The sequence below is a fragment of the Silurus aristotelis genome, assembly GCF_946808225.1.
Source record: "Silurus aristotelis genome assembly, chromosome: 29".
NCBI lineage: Eukaryota > Metazoa > Chordata > Actinopteri > Siluriformes > Siluridae > Silurus > Silurus aristotelis.
Genome location: NC_139602.1, coordinates 5,040,447 through 5,062,372, shown reverse-complemented (window position 1 = coordinate 5,062,372; position 21,926 = coordinate 5,040,447). Strand labels below are relative to the sequence as shown.

The 21,926-nt window shown below is 40.0% G+C and overlaps 1 protein-coding gene across 2 annotated transcripts; it reads left to right on the top strand.

Moving 5' to 3' along the window:
• The first annotated feature begins 8,888 nt into the window (after positions 1 to 8,888).
• On the top strand, positions 8,889 to 12,023 carry mrpl19 (mitochondrial ribosomal protein L19). Of its 2 annotated transcripts, none has more exons than XM_083534844.1 (6): positions 8,889 to 9,009; positions 9,641 to 9,764; positions 10,823 to 10,941; positions 11,023 to 11,157; positions 11,401 to 11,582; positions 11,680 to 12,023. In XM_083534844.1, exons 1-6 carry the CDS (start codon positions 8,949 to 8,951, stop codon positions 11,896 to 11,898), a joined length of 840 nt encoding a protein of 279 aa, XP_083390970.1. In that variant the 5' UTR covers positions 8,889 to 8,948; the 3' UTR covers positions 11,899 to 12,023. The 2 variants fall into 2 exon arrangements, with proteins under 2 accessions (XP_083390970.1, XP_083390969.1); XM_083534843.1 differs by having other exon boundaries at positions 11,677 to 12,023.
• The last annotated feature ends 9,903 nt before the right edge of the window (positions 12,024 to 21,926 follow it).

The following is a 21,926-nucleotide window of genomic DNA, read 5'->3' as shown; positions in this document are numbered from 1 at the left end:
TCGCTGTTTACACAAAGAAAAGATCATTTTATTTGACACTGTTCTGGCAGCTACTAACTTTCTGGACACAGCCGAGTGATCTCTTGCTTTTCTGTAGACAATAGGATTATTCCCGTTTTTTTCCCACTCCTTCAATCACTTCGAGGGCGTTTAATGTTTCTCCTTACTGAAAAATTATATGGCTTTTTCAAGGTGTTGCAGGACCACTCGGTGAAATTTTGTTTGTTGGGACGAACTTCGGTTCTGTATTTAGGACTGTTATGTCGGTCTGCACTAGAGTTTTTTTTTTGTTTTTTTTGTTTAAAAAGCCATTTAATTACATATTGTTTATGTTTAGGAGAGCCGGTTATATTACAGAGTTATGTTGCCACTTTTTTGGATAGGATACCCCTACCCTCAATCTCAGACGAGGACCGGGCCTTTTTCAATGCCCATCTGACAAAAGGTGAAATCTTTGCCACTATTCAGTCTATGCCTAGTGGGAGGGCACCAGGGTTGAATGGCTTCCCACCGGAATTTTACAAAATATTAAATCAGACCAAACTGGTTTTATTAAATTCCGTTATGGTTTAGACAACGTTCGTCGTCTGTTGAACATAATACAACATCTGGCTGTAGATGGTGACCCGGCTGCTATAATATCTCTGGAGGCAGAGAAAGCTTTCGGCAGAGTTGAGTGGAGGTTTTTATTTCAAGTGTTGGACAAGTTCAATTTGGGCTCTAACTTTATCAAACTAGTGAGACTTCTTTACTCTAGCCCGTCAGCTGTGGGTAATACTAACGGTTTACTATCAAGTAGACTTTCGATCTAAAGAGGTTGTCGTCAGGGGTGTCCCCTGTCGCCACTCTTGTTTGCCTTATATATCGAACCTTTGGCAGAAAGTATTCGCATGCATAGGGGCATCCGGGGGTGATGGCGGGTGGGGTGGAACACCGTCTATCATTATATGATATGTTAATGTTAATGTTATGTTATTCATTCCCAGTCTTATGGAGACAATTATTAATTTGGTCAGTTTACTGAATATAAAATACATTTTGGAAAATCCCAGGCTATGTTTTTAAATACCCCACAACCAGTTAATTTACATTGTCCCTTTCACATCACTAACTCTGGGTTTCTTTATTTGGGCATACACATAACCTCTGACCTAAAGGATTTATTCACTAAGAACTACTTACCCTTAATGGCAAGACTTAAGCAAGATATGAATAGATGGGCCCCTTTACCAATTTTTTTTTCGGAAGGATTAACACGATCAAAATGAATGTGCTCCCCAGTTTTCTCTATTTATTTCAGTGTATACCCTGTTTCTTGGATCAGAACTTTTTTAAAGATCTGAATGCAGCTATTGGTAGGTTTGTATGGAACAATAAATAGCCTAGGATTGAACTTGCTTCTCTTTTGAAGCCGAGGGAGTGTGGGGGTGGCTCTTTGCCCAATATGCAACTATTTTATTGGGCTGCTCAGATTAATCAAATGCTTAGGTGGTTTTTAAATGATACAGACTCCTTGTGGGTCAGTATGGAATCTTTTGCATGTGCGCCAAGACTGCTAACATCCCTTCCGTTTATTCATAACTTTAAGGAGGTCTGCCCGGTGGCTGGGAACTTTTTGCTTTTAAACACTCTTTTGGCTTGGGATGATGTCAGGAAGTATCTCAATGTCCCCAAGACTTTGTCCATGCAATCACCAATTGCTTTAAACCCTGACTTCCCTGACTTGTTAGCCGGTATTGGCCTTCGGGCCTGGGCAGGAAAGGGTATTTCTAATTTGGCTGATTTATTTACAGGGAAGGTCTTTAAATCTTTTGAGACGCTTATGATAGATTACCAACTTCCCAAAACAGATTTTTTCAGATTTCTCCAATTACGTCATTTTATTCAGTCTGAAATGAGACAGGGAAAATTCGTTGGGAACTTTCTGATGTTGAAAATAGTTGTCTTCTTCCGGGGGCACTAAAGGGGCAGATTTTTTATCTGTATTCTCTGTTATCAGGAACCTCTTCTCCTTTGGATCCTTTGAGAAAGGTTTGGGAAAGTGATATGGGCCAGTCATTTACTGATGACGAATGGCTCTCGATACGTGGGGAGGTTTTTCACAAATCAATCTCAAGCTCTGTGCATGAGCAAAACTTCAAATTTATATACAGGATATATCTTACCCCTCTTGTTTTGATTTGCCCTTTGCCTTTCCATGGTCACTTTCTCATATTAGCATTATATTGTTGTGATTAATATGCTTGATTGTATGCTGTGTGTGTGTTGACTGATCGGCTCTGTTTTTGTTTTAGTGAGAAATAAATAAAAATATATATATATAAAAAAAAAAAAGAGAAATGAGTTTATTAGAACAGCAGCGCATGTAGGACGTTTTGGAAACGAGGTGAGGGTGGCTCAATTGAGATGGTTTGGACATGTGCAGAGGAGGGACATGGGGTATATCGGTAGGGGAATGCTGAGGATGGAGCCATCAGGAAGAAGGAAAAGAGGAAGACCAAGGACGAGGTTTATGGATGTGGTGAGGGAAGACATGCAGGTAGTTGAGTTGAAAGAGGACAGAGGGGTATGGAGACGCTGTGGCGACCCCTAATGGGATAACCTGAAAGATGATCATTTGGGTAATACAGATGTGTATGTAAGAGTGTGTGTTTTACATTTAATATTTAATGTTCTAAAGATATGATCTACTTTACTTATTTCAGCACACTATAACATGTCTACACATTTTTTTTTTATTAATATAAACAAATTCTACACATGCCATTTTACTATCATTGAACATTTCAAGGCTCTCATGGTGTAGTTGGTTTCGAATTAAAAATTAACTTGGATGCTAATTTATTGCTCAGGAGCGCCTGGTTCTACAAATCTAACTGACTGTAGAAACCTCTCAAGGTTTCTTCCTCATATCATCTAAGGGAGTTTTTCCTTGCCACTGTCGCCACGGCTGCTCATCAGGGACAAACGCACACCATTCACCTTCACTGTTGTTTTCTGTAAAGCTGCTTTGAGACAATGTCTGTTGTGAAAAGCGCTATACAAATAAACTTGACTTGACTTGACTTGTAGAAGACTGTAGAAAGGCAACACTCATGGTATTTCTCACTGTTCGGTGTTTGTATTGTGGTTTTCAAGATTTATAAATCACCCTCTTGGTGTCAACCAGTTGAGGATGAGGTTCCCCTTTGAGTCTGGATCATCTCAAGGTTTCTTTCTTATACATCTAAGGGAGTTTTTCCCTTGCCCCAGTCACCAAAGACACACAGTTCACTTTTTTAAATATTTGTTTTTACTTTCTGTAAAGCTGCTTTAACACAATGTCCATTGTGAAAATCGCTATAGGTATAAATTATGAATTAAAATATTAATTAAAATATATAGAATATAATTATAACTATTATATAATATGATTATTAATTAAATATTTTAGGTTAAAGTAATTCGGCTGCTCTCTTGCTGCCATCTAATGGGCACATTATTTTTGCAGCGGTAATTCATGTAGATGTGGTGATGATGTTTGCGGGACGGGACCAATGTCCGAGTGTGACCCAGTCCTTGCTTACTACTACTACTACATATTATACAACAGGTGTACATACTTTAAGTATACTGTATATGTAGTGGGATTGGCAGGACAGCTGGCGGATTGATCTTAGTTGCTCCGTACCAGTTCACTTACTTATACTATGCACTGAAAGTTCAATTTATTACATTTGTATTTGTATAGCACTTTTGACAATGTACATTAACTCAAAGCAGCTTTACATGGATAATGTGTAAGCTGATTTCTCTCATCTGGCGTTGCTAAAATATACAGCTGGGCATAATTAGCATTGCAATGGAAGCAAATACCATGTTTATAATTTTACCCAGAGACAGCATATACAAAGAGAAAAGCAGTGGGCTTAAGACAGATCCTTGCAGAACACCAAACTTTACCTCAAAGTGTGGAAAACACCATTTACATTAACAAACTGAGAGCGATCAGTCATGCTGGGGCTCAGTCAGACGGAGATCTAATCAATATCGACATTTCCGGAAGATTATTGATAAAAAAGTATGTACTCTTTTTATGTGAGAAAAAAGTACCTAATTTATCTGTAAATTAATCTTGTCCTTTAAAGTAGGTGTAACTAACTCTAAGAAAAGAGTAAATAAGGTAATCCTTTTGAGCTCCATTTTGTTTGGTCTCTTCCGCCACCATACGGTATAGTCCTTTAACTCCGCCCCCATACGGTATAGTCCTTTAACTCCGCCCCCTTACGGTATAGTCCTTTACTCCGCCCCATACGGTATAGTCCTTTAACTCCGCCCCATACGGTATAGTCCTTTAACTCCGCCCCCACTAGTTAGTGAGATGCACACATGGAAAAGGAAAGTCATGTCCCTAAAATGCTCTGAAATCGTACAAAGTTCTCAAGGAAAGTAAGGGATAATTAAGCACCTAGCTGAAATGGGAAAAAGCTACTGTGTTTGATTTGTTTAATGTGTATATGCATTAATATGTGGGTTAATCTATTTAACTGTGAAGAAGTGTTTTAATGTGTTGTTATCACTTATGTCATGTGAAACCTCAGTGTCACATGACACTCACATCTGTGACATCATTGTGTGACATCACAAAAGGGTTTCTTATAAATGGTTATTTGTGTTTATGTTTGTAAGAGCTGATTGTATTATTTGTTATTTATCTGTTCTGTAGCTCTTACGGTGTTTCACTAAGAAAAGGTTTTTCATCAAGGAAAGGTAGATTTTGTGTTTCCCAAGAAAAGGCTGACGTCTGAACACAAAATAAAGGCTTTTTGAAACATCAGTACGCTTCACCATTGTTTGGCTGGGGGTTTGCTACAGTATGTAGTAAAAGTATGTGTGAAAACTGGGACATACCAACATGTCATGTCATGTCATGTCATGTCAACATTGTTGCCTTTTACAAACACACACTGTAATTGTACAAATCTGGATTAAAATCTGCATTTAAACATTTCTCCATTCAGTATTTCTTATAAAGGCTGTTTACATGTTTGCAGGTCGAATTCAGCAAAGTAAACCCCGTTGTGTAATGGGCTGTGGCAAATACTGTAGAGATGTAGGGTTTGATATATAGTAGGAGTTGGATCTGGTCCAGCTCTAACCCTTAACTTTTCCCAAAACGTTCACATATGACATGTTCGAAGGTATATTTTTTAGGGGTGCCATCATTTCGCCTAGTAGATTTACCAGAGAAGACCATGTCTTATCACTTATCTTCTTCTTCTTTTGGCTGCTCCCATTAGGGGTCGCCACAGCGGATAATCCGTCTCCATACCACCCTGTCCTCTACATCTGCCTCTCTTACACCAACTACCTGCATGTCTTCCCTCACCACATCCATGAACCTCCTCCTTGGCCTTCCTCTTTTCCTCCTACCTGGTGGCTCCATCTTCAGCATTTTTCTACCAATATAATCCATGTCCCTTCTCTGCACATGTCCAAACCATCTCAATCTCGCCTCCCTCACCTTGTCACCAAAACATCCTACATGTGCTGTCCCTCTAATAAACTCATTTCTAATCTTGTCCATCCTCGTCACTCCCAACGAAAACCGTAACATCTTCAGCTCTGCTACCTCCAGCTACGCCTCCTGTCTTTTACTCAATGCCACTGTCTCTAATCCATACAACATCGCAGGTCTCACTACAGTCCTATAAACTTTCCCTTTCATTCTTGCAGATACCCTACTATCACAAATCACTCCAGTCACACTTCTCCACCCACTCCACCCTGCCTGCACTCTTTTCTTTACTTCTCTAACACACTCTCCATTACTTTGCACTGTTGACCCCAGGTACCTGAACTCCTCCACCTTCTCCACCTCTTCTCCCTGCAACCGCATCACTCCACTGCCCTCCCTCTCATTCACACACATGTACTCTGTCTTACTCCTACTGACTTTCATTCCCCTTCTCTCCAGCGCATATCTCCACCTCTCCAGGCTCTTCTCAACCTGCTCTCTACTCTCACCACAAATCACAATATCATCTGCAAACATCATAGCCTAGGGAGACTCCTGTCTGACCTCATCCGTCAATCTGTCCATCACCACTGCAAACAGGAAAGGGCTCAGGGCCGATCCTTGATGCAGTCCAACCTTCACCCTGAACCAGTCTGTCGTACCTACTGCACACTTCACTGCCGTCACACTGTCCTCATACATGTCCTGCACCACCCTCACATACTTCACTGACACACCTGACTTCCTCATACAATACCACAACTCCTCTCTCGGCACCCTGTCGTACGCTTTCTCTTAATCCACAAATACACAATGCAATTCCTTCTGTCCTTCTCTATACTTCTCCATCAACATCCTCAAAGCAAATAAGGCATCTGTGGTGCTCTTCCTCGGCATGAAACCATACTGTTGCTCACAGATGGTCACCTCTTCTCTCAGCCTGGCTTCCACTACTCTTTCCCATAACTTCATGGTGTGACTGATCAACTTAATTCCCCTGTAGTTACTGCAGATCTGCACATCTCCCTTATGCTTAAAGATCGGTACCAGCACACTCCTTCTCCATTCCTCAGGCATCTTCTCACCTTCCAGAATCCTGTTAAACAATCTGGTTAAAAACTCCACTGTCATCTCTCCTAAACATCTCCATGCTTCTACCGGTATGTCATCTGGTCCAACCGACTTTCCATTCTTCATCCTCTTAATCGCTGCTCTCACTTCCTCCTTACTAATCCTATCTACATCCTGCTTCACCAACTCCACATCCTCCAACCTTCTCTCTCTCTGATTTTCCTCATTCATCAGCTGCTCAAAATACTCCCTCCATCTTCTCAACACACTCTCCTCACTAGTCAACACATTTCCCTCTCCATCCTTTATTGCTCTAACTTGCAGTACATCCTTCCCAGCTCGGTCCCTCTGCCTGGCCAATCGGTATAAATCCCTTTCTCCTTCCTTAGTGTCCAACCTCTTATACAGCTCCTCATATGCCTTTTCCTTGGCTTTCGCCACATCCCTTTTTACCTACTGCCGCATCTCCTTGTACTCCTGCCTACTTTTCTCATCACTCTGTCGATCCCACTTCTGTTTTGCCAACCTCTTTCCCCTAATGCTCTCCTGCACTTCCTCATTCCACCACCACATCTCCTTGTCTTGCTTTCTATTTCCAGATGTCACACCAAGTACTTTTCTAGCTGCCTCCCTCATCACTCCTGCAGTAGTTGCCCAATCATCCGGCACCTCTTCAACACCACCAAGCCCCTGTCTGACCTCTTCCCTGAACCTCACACTACACTCTTCCTCCTTCAGTTTCCACTATCTTATTCTTCTTTCAATCCTTACTTTCCTCCTCTTCTTCTTCGCCTCCAAAACCATCCTACAGACCACCATCCGATGCTGTCTAGCTACACTGTCCCCCGCCAACACCTTACAGTCTCCAATCTCCTTCAGGTTGCATCTCCTACACAGAACATAATCCACCTGTGTGCAACTTCCTCCACTCTTATACGTCACCCTATGATCCTCCTTCTTCTTGAAATACGTGTTCACCACTGCCATTTCCATCCTTTTAGCAAAATCTACCACCATCTGCCCTTCCACATTCCTCTCCTTAAAACCATACCTACCCATTACCTCCTCATCACCTCTGTTTCCTTCACCTACATGCCCATTAAAGTCTGCCCCAATCACCAATCGTTCTTTCCTAGGTACACCATCTACCACTTAATCTAATTCACTCCAGAATCTTTCCTTCTCCTCTATCTCACAGCCAACTTGTGGAGCATAGGCACTGATGACATTTATCATCATCCCTTCAACTTCCACCTTCACAATCATCACCCTATCAGAAACTCTCTTCACCTCCACTACACTCTCACTGTACTCTTCCTTCAGAATCACCCCTACACCATTTCTCTTTCCATCCACACCATGATAAAAACAGTTTAAACCCACCTCCAATGTTCCTGGCCTTACTCCCTTTCCACTTGGTCTCCTGAACACACAGCATATCTACCTTTCTCCTCTCCATCATATCAGCTACCTCTCTCCCTTTACCCGTCATAGTACCAACATTTAAAGTACCAACCCGAACCTCTACTCTCCTACACTGCTCCTTTTCCTGCCGTCTCTGTAGACGTCTTCCTCCTCTCCTTCTCCTCCTTCGGCAAACAGTAGCCCAATTTCCACTGGTACCCTGTCGGCTAACGATACCTGTGGCGGTCGTTGGTAACCCGGGCCTCGACCGATCCGGTATGAAATTCTCATTTGTGATCCGCATATTTGATTTGGCACGTTTTACGCTGGATGCCCTTCCTAACGCAGCCCTCCCCATTTACCCGGGCTTGGGACCGGCACTAAGAGTGCACTGGCTTGTGCCCCCCTAATGGCTGGGTTATGTCTTATCACTTATACTATCCTTTTTTTAACATTATAATAACAACGTGGCATATTGTATCCCAGAGTTAACAGCCAAATGGGTTAATTGTAAATAGCATAATTTTGTATTAATATCTATAATAATAATAATAATAATAATAATAATAATAATAATCGGAATTTCAAAAAAATTATTAAAATAGTGATTTATCTTTCATTTCTTGCAGCCCCATTCATGCCACAGTATTTATAACAGTGTAAAAAAATAAGCTCCTTCAAATATCAATTATCACATGATGTGTTTATAAATCCAGAGTAATAATATATATATTATTATAATATATATAATAATATATATATATTTATAAACACATCATGTGATATATATATTATTCAATTTAATGTTGATTCTTTAAAGTCAAACGTGCTTTTAAAAAGTGCGGAATTGAAAAATACTCACGCTCAATACGGCAACTGCTAAAGGACAAACGGCTTTTTTACAGAAACACGGAGCGTTTTTCTGTAAAAAGCCGTTTGTCCTTTAGCAGTTGCCGTATTGAGCACGTGACTAAACATGGCGGCGTGCACACAGAGGACAGGAATGTTACTACGAAATCTACAATTTCAGAATGAACGTATGTCATTTTACAGCAGAATTTATTTTATAAAAATATAGTGAAATAGTGAATAACTGTTTTGTATTAATATAAGAGTAAGATGGATGGTCGCACAAAAAGTCGTTGTATTTCACAAAGGCTTCTATTTCTATTTCTTTATTTATTTCTATTTATAATATTTACTCCAGAGTTACTAGCACCCTTTTATTAGTTTGGAATTGAATTGTGTATAAAAGAAATTTATTCTCTTTGTACATTATTACATAATTCAATCTTTATATATATATATATATATATATATATATATATATATATATATATATATATATATATAATATATATATATATATATATATATATATATATATATATATATAGTGTGTGTATGTATATATGTATGTATTAGCTCAAATAAGTCCCTAAGAATCCACACTGATGTGTCATGATTATTACATTTAGTGACACTCAGTAGACAAACGTATCTCAGTGTGATTGTTACTACTAGTAAAAGTGTGGTTATACTGAATATAGGTACATTTGGAACCTGCTCAAATGGTCAGATCAGCAGTCCTAATCTAACTGCTGTTAAACAGTTTTATTATGAGATTGTGTATTTATCCTAATCATCTCTTTGTTCTTTTTTCTACAGGCATGTTTTCAGTGTTCTCAGTGCGATTACAAGCTGTTGGGTCAAGAGATGAGCCACCCAAATTCACTCCTCCAGCCAAACCGATGATTGTGGATAAATCGCGGCCGGAAGAAGCAGTGAGACGGTGAGATAGTTTCTCCTGAGAAATTAAAAAGTGTTAAAAGTATTAAAAATGAATGATATTGTCATTAAAACAAAAAAAAATATACAGGATTTCTGTGTGTCTTCAAAAGTGTAGAATTTGCTGTTCTAGGTCTTATAGTTTTAAACAGGTCTTTATTTTCTATCTTTAATGTTCAGTGAAATGCTCCTGCAGCACTTGACAATGTTTTTGTTTGTTAGTTTTCATGGTGCTGTAGTTCTTTCATTCACTGGTCCAAATATAATTTGCTGCATTGTGACTACAAATGAGACAAAAATACAACAGCCAATCAGCTTTCTGTGATTGGCACGAATCTCTCTTGGATTGTTCCACAGATATAAAACAGATTTTATGTTTCAGCTATGGGGAATTGCGAGTTTCATGGTACTTGGCTTGAAAAAAAAATTAGGGCTCGGTTAAGGCCATTCTTAATGGTCTTTAAAAAAAAAACAAGTCTTACATTTGACTTGGTGAAACCTGCAGTAACCCTGAATATAAGATTTCAGTGGAGATGTAACTGATCCAACACAGAATTGTATTGGGTATTGGGTTGATGGCAGGATAAAAAAAAAAAAAAAAACAGATTTGAAGCAAATTTTTGTTGATAACAGATGGAGTCTATTTTCTGTAATTTTCATTATTTTTTTTTTATTTCCACTTAATATTTTATATTAATTTATTTGCACTGCAAGTAATGTTTGTGTATGTGGTTATTATCTGTATATTTCTGTCCTGGATTTTTTGAGTGCTTAAAAAATCAAGTGATAATTTTTTTTTTTTTTTTTAACTATCAGCTGCTGCTCAGACTTTCAGTATTGATATCAGAAAAGGAAAAAAGACGTATTGTTCCATCTTTGAACTAAAGGGTGATCAAAAGTGTTACTTTATCCAGTGCTTTGTGTCACTTATAGGGTCTGAGACAAACTGCTGTAAAAACATTTTAAAATATCAGTATAGACTGATTCATACTTTTTGGTCTTTAATAAAATGTCTTACTTGAGTATGTTTGTGTAAAAGTAAAACCGAGACTGTTTTGACAGGTTTGTCAGTCCTGAGTTTATTCCCCCTCGTCAGCGCACAAACCCACTGAAATTTTTCCTTGAGCGTAAAGACATGATCCAGAGGCGCAAAGTGCTGAACATTCCTGAGTTCTATGTGGGTAAGAAGCATTTGAACTGATCTTAACTGCTGTCATGCGTTGCTGATGAATGCAGTCTGATTGTAACCTGTTTGCGTTCAGGAAGTGTTCTGTCTGTCACCATGTCGGACCCACACGCCACCAACAACAATCACCGCTTTGTGGGAATCTGCATACAGCGGTCGGGTAAAGGACTTGGTGGAACCTTTATCCTCAGAAACATTATTGACGGACAAGGTGGGCTCCTCATCAGAGCATGTCACATTCTTAGTAAAGTGTTGCTTTGATTTGCGTGTTCATTTTATTTCATTCACTAACTTAGATTTTCACGTCTCATATGGACAATTTTAAAGATTTGGAATTGTTCTGCAGCGTTTGGTAGATCATTTAAAATGACATTACAAGCTGCACTCCCTCTTCAGTGCCATGGTTGTTGGTCTTGGCAGCAAGTCCTTCATGTGTGTGTGTGTGTGTGTGCAGGAGTGGAGATCTGCTACGAGTTATACAATCCTCAGATTAAGCGCATTGAGGTGTTGAAACTGGAGAAGAGACTGGACCATAACCTGATGTATTTGAGAGATGCTCTACCAGAATACAGCACCTTTTCCTTTGACATGAAGCCCATTCACCTCCCACTGACGCAGGATGTTCCTATCAATGAGGTGGGCATGAGATGAGTCATGGTCATTTGCTCTTTAACCGTGAGTTTACACCCCTCTCTCTTTCCCTCTCTCCTTTACTCTTCTATCTGTACAGCAGAAAGTGAGGATGAAGCCACGTCCGTGGTCCAAACGCTGGGAGCGTCCCAAGTTCAACATTCAGGGAATACGCTTTGACCTCTCCCTGACCCCAGAGCAGATGGAGCATGCTCAGAAGTGGGCAGAGCCATGGAGGCAGTACGACATGCTGAAGGAGTACGACAGTTCCTTACTAGAGGAGAAGATCTTCAAGGAAGTGCTGGTGGAGCTTGGAAAGTGATTGCACCAAACTCATGCCTTCAGCCTGTGGAATGTGTTTAGGGCATGAATGACATGACCCATAAAACTGTGTGTTTGTTTCTATGCATCTATCATTTAAATAAAAAAAGGATTTGTGACATTTAATAGGAGCTTTTTGTTGCCCCAGACATTCCCATAATGCAATGTGTTTGAGGAATAAAAATCACAGAATATTATCACCAATAATTTAATTTTTATGAAAATAAGTTAATGCTTCTGTAAAGCACATACATGAAGCTTAGTGTCACAAACAGCATCAGAATCCTCACCTCACTTGGTTTTTAGCAAAACATTTGCGCTCACTCAGAAAGGGGTGTGGCTTAAAGATTCACAGTGGAATTTAACATTTATTTCTTACGGGTCGTTATAAATTACATTGTTTTATGTTGTATTTAAAAGTTTATTTTATTTCCAAGATTTTAGATATTAATTTTCATATCTTGCTTTATACATTTGCATCAATTTGTGAAAAAGCAACCTTTTAAAGATGATTTCATTTCTTTAAGATTGAATCTGCTCAAATACAACACCTTAAAACAAAGATTGCCCTGAACATCAGCATAAACATATTGCATGATTTTCTGCAAATAATGTTTTTATTCTAAAACTAATGTTTTATTAGTTATTAGACTTAAACACTGCACAAATTTAAACCTGCGCTGTTTTAACACTCCTGATAAGACTGAGTTCTCATGAAACCATCATGATTTGATGTTGAATGTGGAATAGGTTTTTTTGGCATTCAGTTCAGATGAGCAGTGATTTGTCAAATAAAAATGTGGCAAGATTAACGGGATGAGACAAATTTAATGGCTTAGAAAAGGATATTTTTAACAAAAATACAATGTGTTTGGAAAGTATTCAGATGCCCCTCATCTTTTTCAGTTTTCTAGGTTGCAGCCTGATATCACAATCATCCAAATAGATTTTTATTCTTATTAATCTAGACTCTGTACAACATAATGACAAAGTGAATACAGAATTCTAGAAATATCTGAAATATCACATGGCCAGCCTGAATTGGAAACAGCAACTCCAGCACCACCAAACTGAGCACTGGGGTCCCTGCTGTTCACACTGCTGACTCACAACTGTGTGGTGATCCACAGCTTAAATCGCTTCACATTTGCTAATGACAACCGTAGTGAGACTTTTCAGCAAGAATGAGTCAGCATACAGAGGAAAAATGCAGAGTTTAATGTACTGTTGTAAAGCCAACACCAGTCTCTGAATGTAAAATGGTTGTTGACTGTAGGAGGGCACAGAGAGATTTTGCGCTCTCGCGCTCGCTCTCTCCCTGTGGAGATTTTTAAGAACACAAACTTTACCATCTTCATATACCATCCTTACAAAGACCAGCACAATCTTAACTTCTTGAGAAAGTTGAGGAAGGCCCAGCTCACACCAAACTTCCCTACCGCATTCTATAGAGGGTCTATCAAGAGCCTCTTGAGAAGCTGCATTACTAGATTATTGGGTATGGCATCATCTCAAATTGCAGGACCTAATACCAGATAGTGTGGCATGCTGGGAAGATGATCAGGGACACATTTACACAACACACTGCATCCACAAAACCCTTAGCATCGTGGCTGTTTACACACACACAAAAATGCTCAAATGCATAAATGAATACATTAAAAAAATTTGTTTCTGAACAACTTGCTGCTGTTTAAGTGTATTTATTCTTATATAGACAAAAACAGCTGCATTAGCAAACATCTGCTGTACTGTTTTTGTCTCGCTGTTTGCTACTAAATGTTTGCAAACATACACGTTATTTAATGTGCTGTGTTATATTGTGTTAATTTATGTTGTTTCAACTTGGTCTTGGGGGGAAAATTATATTTTATATACAGTGTGTGTATATATATATATATATATATATATATATATATATATATATATATATATATATATATATATATATATATATATAATAAAAACAAATGCCCACTCAACATGACTTCACTTTATAAGGAGGACCAGGCTGCTTCATGGGGTATGAGAAGGCCTGATCAATAAAATCTAAAAAGAAGAAAAATGGATTTTTGGTTTGGGGTAATAAGAATCTCACCAAACAAGGCTGGTAAAGCTCCACCCTGGTTATACCTGATTTCAGCATAGCTGTGGCCAGTTTATCCTTAATGATACCACTTATTTTCAACATACCGTACGGTTGCACAAAAGGAACAAATCTGTGATTAAACATCCAGTGTTAAAAATCATTTGACATGTCTGATTGGTCAGATTTACCCTTTTTGACACAAACAACATGATAACAAATACCACACAAGTTCACGAATTGTCTGACACAGCAGGAATCTTTGGATTCATACAAGTAAACTTGGAATGTGTGTGGTTGTTGAGATTTAACAAATCTCTCTCATTGTTACTTCTAATTGCATTCATACAAATTGCAATTCAAATGATATGAATTAAATACGTTATGCATGTGATATAATTAGAAACGGATTTTAATTTGCCATAAGGTTATGATGTGATGACAAGGATCACGTGGGAGCTGTGATACTGCACCATAAGAGCACTGACTGCACACTACAGTAAAACACCTCAAACCAACTCACAGAATACCGCAAGCAATAAACATTCATAACAAGGATTTTGAGGCAGAAAAAAATCTAAATGGAAAACTAATGATCTAATGACACTTAATGTTAGATTTCTTTCTTTTCTATTTTACTTCTCCTTTCCATGCTGTCTCTGTAGAAGTCTTCCTTCTCTCCTCCTAATTTGACAATTTCGTGTTTGTGTGTTGAGAAGAGATGACGATATCATTAAAAGAGAAGTAGTTTCAACTGGCGTCTTCACCATAGTAACGGTCGATAAGACTCATGGTAGGTACTGTAGGATTTGAGAGGATTTACATTTTACTGTAGGATTGTTTAAGACTATACAGTAAAATGTAAAAGCAAAATCACCTTTATTTCACCTTTCTTTAAAAGTTTGCTAATTTATTCAATTGACCTTTACTCAGAGTGAATAATTATTAGACTTTTTTTTTTTCTGTCTCTTTATTATCTTTCCATAACGGAAACGGAGTGTCTTTACATCTATTTTGACAACGGCCACCATCCATACCGCAAGTGCATGATTAGACGCGCAAGTAAAAAAAAAAAAATGCGGCTGACTTGACCGTGTATTTTTTAGCTGCGGCTGGTTAACCGCAGTCCTTGAGTTTTGTGCTGGAATGCACCACTTCCTGTTGCAGCAATAAAGATTCAGACTTAACTAAACCAGTAGCGGCCTGAAAACCTCCAGCGGCATCTAAATCTCTAATTCTAGCACAGTACTGATCTACCGAGTTCTGTAGTAATCTGTCTGTTGTGATGCGAATCAGTTGAGCCTGAGAAGCTTTCATGTTATTTAAATAAGTATTTATAAACAACTCATTGTGTTTATCATCGGTTGGCAGTGTAGAATCATTCTCCCATGCTGCTCTAAAACGCCCCACAAAAGGTAGCTGGCGTTTCCTTTAAGCCATGTTTAGTGTTGGCTGCATGAGAAATTTGATGCTTAGATGCTACTCTGTTATCCAGAAAATGAGCTTGCAGGAGGTTCGGCCATTTTTCTATGATCAATTCTTCTGTAACGTTACCCTTCAATGTACGCAAAAGAATAGTTCTAAAATCAGGGCCTGTTAATTGGGCATACCGAGTGTGGCTTTTAGGATCTGTATATATTTTGTGGAGTTAGTTGGAACAGAAAGACTTCTACATATAGCGTCAGTATATTTTATTTCGTTCTCATACATACTCATTTTATGTTTCACATTGTTTTTTTTCTCCCCAAACTGTACCAAAATTGGACCAAACTGTGGGGTAAAAATTTGAGGTAAAACAGTGGATTTTGTGTGGTCAAAAAAACTTACACAATCTAGCAAACATTATTTTTTATTTTAATTTTGGCCCTGAACAACTCTCCCATACACACACATTTTATTTATATATATATATATATATATATATATATATATATATACACACATACATACACACACACACACACACACACACACAGTGTTGGGCAGTAACCTTACCTATTTAAAAAAAGTAACGTTACCTGTTACTTTTTTAAATGAATGAATTTCGGCTGAAGTGTAGACTACAGTCTAACCTGTTCACAGCAGAGACGCAGTGTAGGATTGGTGGATGACTGTAAACACGAAGAAGACCCAATGTGGGCGTGTCTCCGGTCATTCAGGTCTGTGCAGCAGTAATGGCGAGTCGAGGCGAGAACAAGACGAGTTTCTCAAAGTGGAAATATGATCATTATTTCACTTTAGTTGAGTATAAAGACAACAACCTTTTAGTCAAATGTAAGTTGTCTTTCTGGTTCGACGCTCGTATCTACTGCGATAAACAGCAACTCCAATCTGTTGAAGCTCCTTCAGGACCTCCATGCTAGAAGCTAACCCGGTGTTCTGTTCTACATTGTTGATAGTTTTCATACTTCAGCTGTGAAAGGAACATTTTTAAGAGCTCAACACAACAGCAAAAGCCACTTTAGTTTTTGATTCTGAATATATAATTTACCTTGTTTTATTTATTTCAGAAATCCTTATTCAGTATATATATATATATATATATATATATATATATATATATATATATATATATATATATATATATATATATTTTTTTTTTTTTTTTTTCAGTTTCTGCAGCTCTGACTTTAATAAAATAGTGTTTAAAAAGGACTGTGTTTAAGTCAGTTTTGTGTTTGTATAGACCATAACGCATAAAAGGGCATTAATGGGAACATTAAAGAAGGTTCTTTAAAAAAGTAAATAAAAAGTTACTTTTAACAGTAACGCATTACTTTTTGAATGAAATAAAGAGTAACTGTAACTAGTTACTTTTTTTTAGTAACTTGCACAACACTGCACACATATATACATATTAGGGGTGGCACGGTACATGGAAAAACACCCGAACCGTTCGGTTTGCTTGTCTTGGTTCGGTTCGTGTGTGCTTCGCACGGTTCGACGCATGCGCAATGTAGCCCTGTGCTCAGTTTCGCCTCAGACAGTTTCGCGCGAACATACATATAGACAATAAAAGTTGAGTAAGCCCCTCCTTGAACTGCCACCTTAACGTGGTGGAGGGGTTTGAGTACCCGAATGACTCTAGGAGCTATGTTGTCCAGGGCTATATGCCCCTGGTAGGGTCTCCCAAGGCAAACAGGTCCTAGGTGACGGGTCAGACTAAGAGCGGTTAAAAAAACTCCTTATGAGACAGAACAGATCAAGGACCGTGACGTCGCCCGGTATGGCGCAGCCGGGCCTGGTGGCCGGGCCTTCCCCCACGGGGTCCGGCCGGGCTCAGCCCGAAGGAGCGACTTGGGGCCGTCTTCCCGTGGGCTCACCACCTGCAGGAGGGACCGTAAGGGACCGGTGCGAAGAGGATCGGCCGGCAGTCGAAGGCGGGGGCCTCGACAACCCAATCCCTAAACAAGGAAGCTAGCTCTAGGGACGTGGAATGTCACCTCGCTGGCGGGGAAGGAGCCTGAGATTGTGCGTAAGGTTGAAAGGTTCCAACTAGAGATAGTCGGGATCACCTCTACGCACGGCTTGGGCTCTGGAACCACACTCCTCGAGAGAGGATGGACTCTTCACCACTCTGGAGTTGCCCATGGTGAAAGGCGGCGGGCTGGTGTGGGTTTGCTTATAGCCCCCCAGCTCAGCCGCCACGTGTTGGAGTTTACCCCGGTGAATGAGAGGGTCGTTTCCCTTCGCCTACGGTTCAGGGATAGGTCTCTCACTGTCGTGTGTGCCTACGGGCCAAACGGCAGTGTAGAGTACCCGGCCTTCTTGGGGTCTCTGGGAGGGGTGCTGGAAAGTGCTCCGACTGGGAGACTTCAATGCACACGTGGGCAGCGACAGTGACACCTGGAGGGGCGTGATTGGGAGGAACGGCCCCTCTGATCTGAACCCGAGCGGTGTTCAGTTATTGGACTTCTGTGCTAGTTACAGTTTGTCCATAACGAACACCATGTTCAAGCATAAGGGTGTCCATCAGTACACGTGGCACCAGGACACCCTAGGCCGTAGGTCGATGATCGACTTTGTGGTCGTTTCATCTGACCTGCGGCCGTATGTCTTGGATACTCGGGTAAAGAGAGGGGCGGAGCTGTCAACTGATCACCACCTGGTGGTGAGTTGGATCTGATGGCGGGGGAGGAAGCTGGACAGACTTGGCAGACCCAAGCGTACTGTGAGGGTCTGCTGGGAACGTTTGGCCGAGTCTCCTGTCAGAGAGATCTTCAACTCCCACCTCCGGCGGAGCTTCGACCGGATCCCGAGGGAGGCTGGAGATATTAAGTCCGAGTGAACCATGTTCTCCACCTCCATTGTCGAAGCGGCCGCTCGGAGCGGTGGCTGTAAGGTCTCCGGTGCCCGTCGAGGCGGCAATCCCCGAACCCGGTGGTGGACACCGGAAGTAAGGGATGCCGTCAAGCTGAAGAAGGAGTCCTATCCGGCCTGGTTGGCTTGTGGGACTCCTGAGGCAGCCTCTCAGTGAGAAGTCGGACAGGGCAATAGCCATAACTAAAGCATTGGGGATGTTTATAGCAAAAGATATGCAACTGTGCAGCGTGATTAAGTGTGAAGGATTTCGTCAGCTGATGAATGTACTCGAGCCGCGGTTTAATATTCCCTCTCGCCGACACTTTTTTTTTTCCAAGTCAAATTCAGTAAGTGCATGATTACATTACAAAAATGTTAATACTGTATCCTAAATTGTGGATAATTAAGCTAATAAGCTATATATCATGGGTGCCAAATTTGGCCCGCGGGTAATTATTTGGCCCGCGAGACAATACCAAATTACTACTAGAGCTGGCCCGCCGGTATTATACAGCGCATTCACCGATAATTCTACGAATCCCATAATGCTCTGCTGTCTTCCCATAATGCTCTGCTGTTTTCGCGCGCCAATCAGGACAGGACCCAGAAACGCTCTCTCCTCTGTGACAGTAGTCATAGCAACATAGACGCTACAACTGTCAGCGAGCTAACCCTTCCCAAAAATGGCGAAAAGAAAGGCAGAAAACAGGAGCTTTCTGGACAAGTGGGAGGCAGAATATCTGTTTACATATGTAAAAGACAAACCTGTTTGTCTTGTTTGTGGAGTCAACGTGGCTGTAAGTAAGGAGTACAACATTAGACGACACTATGAAACGAAACACCATGACAAATACAAGGACCTGGACATGACTCAAAGGAGCCAGAAAGTAGAGGAGATGAAAAGAAGTTTGGTTTCACAACAGAATATGTTTAAAAAAGCCACATGTGCGGTAAAAAGAGTGGACTGGTGGGCATGGTTCGGGAGAAGATGCGGGAAGAGAACTGTGCAGGTGAGCTAACTGTTTACCACTGCATCATACATCAGGAAGCACTGTGTGCCAAAGCCCTAAAGATGGAACATGTTATGACCACAGTAACACAGGCAGGTAACTTCATAAGAGCCAAAGGTCTAAATCACCGCCAGTTTAAATCTTTTCTGGAGGAGTGTGGTTCAGAATACGCAGACGTGCCGTATCACACAGAGGTGAGATGGCTAAGCAGAGGAAAAGTACTGAACAGATGTTTCGAGCTGCGTGAGGAAACCAAAGGGAAGTATACAGCAGAGCTCCGGGAGCAAAAGTTCCTGTGTGAGCTGGCCTTTCTCTGTGACATCTCGAGCCATCTTGATGCGCTGAACCTGCAGCTTCAGGGGCGGGGGCGCATCATCACAGACATGTACGCTGCAGTGAGGGCCTTCAAAACTAAACTGTACCTGTGGGAGAATCAGATGCTGCAAGGAAACCCTTGCCATTTTCCCTGCTGCCAATCCATAAAAGCGCAGATCTCTACCGCCGTGTTCCCATGCGCACAGTTTGCTAAAAAACTCAGTGTTCTCGCCGCTGAGTTTAGCCGGAGATTTGCCGACTTCGATGCCCAGAAATGCAAGTTTGAACTGCTTAGTAATCCCTTCGCAGTTGATGTGGAAAATGCACCAACCAACATACAAATGGAGCTGATTGAACTCCAGTGCAATGACACGCTGAAGTCAAAGTATGATGCTGTGGGCACCGCACAGTTTCCACAGTTCATCCCTGACACAATGCCTCAACTCCGCACCCAAGCTGCTCAGATGCGCTCCATGTTCGGCAGCACTTATCTATGCGAGCAACTTTTCTCCTCGATGAAGATGACCAAAACAACTCACAGGAGACGTCTGACTGATGAACATCTTCGCTCGATAATGAGGATTTCTTCAGCTCAGAGCTTGAGCCCAGACATTAATGAACTAGCATCCAAGAAGAGATGCCAGGTATCTGGCTTGGGCACATCAGATTAGACCAGTGTGCAATAATTAACGTTTTCTTTATGCACTTTTACTTGCTACAAGGCATGGGTTTGAATGGTTGATTGATTTATTATCATTTTATTTGTAAAATTAATAGCCAGTGGAAAAAGTTTATTTTGGTATTTAAATCAGAAGGCTGCAAATAGAAAAGAGGCATACAATTTTTTATTTAAATTTTATTTATTTAATAAATGAATGCCATTGATGTGTTTTTTCATTTGAAATTCGATTTTGAACTAATAAATTATATATTGTATGGTAATAAGCGATGCTTGGTCCATATTCAATGTTAAAGCAAAACTTGTTTGGGTCCATATTAAAAGGTTAATTTGTTTAATGTTGGCCCGCGACTTTGTTCAGGTTTTACATTTTGGCTCACTGGGTATTTGAGTTTGAGTTTACTGAGTAAACTTTTCAATAAATACTGAGTTTGGCCAGCGATTTCGTCCCAGTTTTTAATTTTGGCCCACTGTGAATTTGAGTTTGACACCCCTGCTATATATCAAATGCTGAAGGAAATTTCTGGAGTGTTAAAGATTAAAAGAAAAAATAGCAAAACCGTGACGCTAAAACCGTGATACGAACCGAACTGTGGGTTTTGTGAACCGTGCCACCCCAATACACATACATACATAAATACATATACATATATACACTGAACAACAAGTCATCCTAGTCATCATCACCCATGTCCTCTTCTACCTCACCCTCATAGTTTTTCATCATCATAGCTCATCTCATGCCTCAGCACTTATCTTAAGCAGTGAAAGAAGTCCAGTGTTCAGTCATGACCAGGGCATCAGCAATGGTGAGAGCCCAAATAGATCAATCTGCACATCTAGATCACAGACATTCATTGTCAGTGTTTCAGCTGACAAAAAAATTATAATTTAATCTAAAACATACTGAATCATTAAACTTTACCTCAGAGAGTGTGGAGAACTCACCATTTACATCAACAAACTGAGAGCGATCAGTCAGATAAGACCTGAGCTAGGAGAAATGTTTCCTTTATTCCAACAACATTCTCTAGTCTAGCAAGGAGATTTAAAACTGTTATTCCTAAGTAGATGTGAGCAGATCTGCTGTTCTACAACCTTTTCTAGAATCTAGAGGAGATAAAGTGGAGGTTTGATATTGGACTATAGTTGGACAGCTGACAGGGTCAAGGTCAGGTTTCTTAATTAAGTGGTTAATAACTGCCAGTTTAAGATTTAGGTTCATAACCAGTGCTGATGAAAGAGTTTATTATTTTTAGAACAGGTTCAATTACTTCTGGAATGATCTGTTTAAATAATTTTGTATTCTCAATCAATTGTCTACAAGTTAATGATTTTGATGAGGAAATAAATAAAATGAATTAATTCTCTTGAATAGGAGTAAAACTTGGTAATTGATTGTCTGTTATAATTACAGCGCTCTCTACGGGGTTATTTATAAAATTAAATTATTTTGACTTGATTATCGTCTTGATTTTTTGCCTGATGTTTTCAATTTTATTATTATTAAACTTAATGAAATCATTACTACCTATGGATGGTTTGCATGTGAGTGCAGTGCTTTTATTCCCTGTAAATTTTGCTGAAGTGCTGAATAAAAATCTAGGATTATGCTGTTGAGCATTAAATTGTTCAAG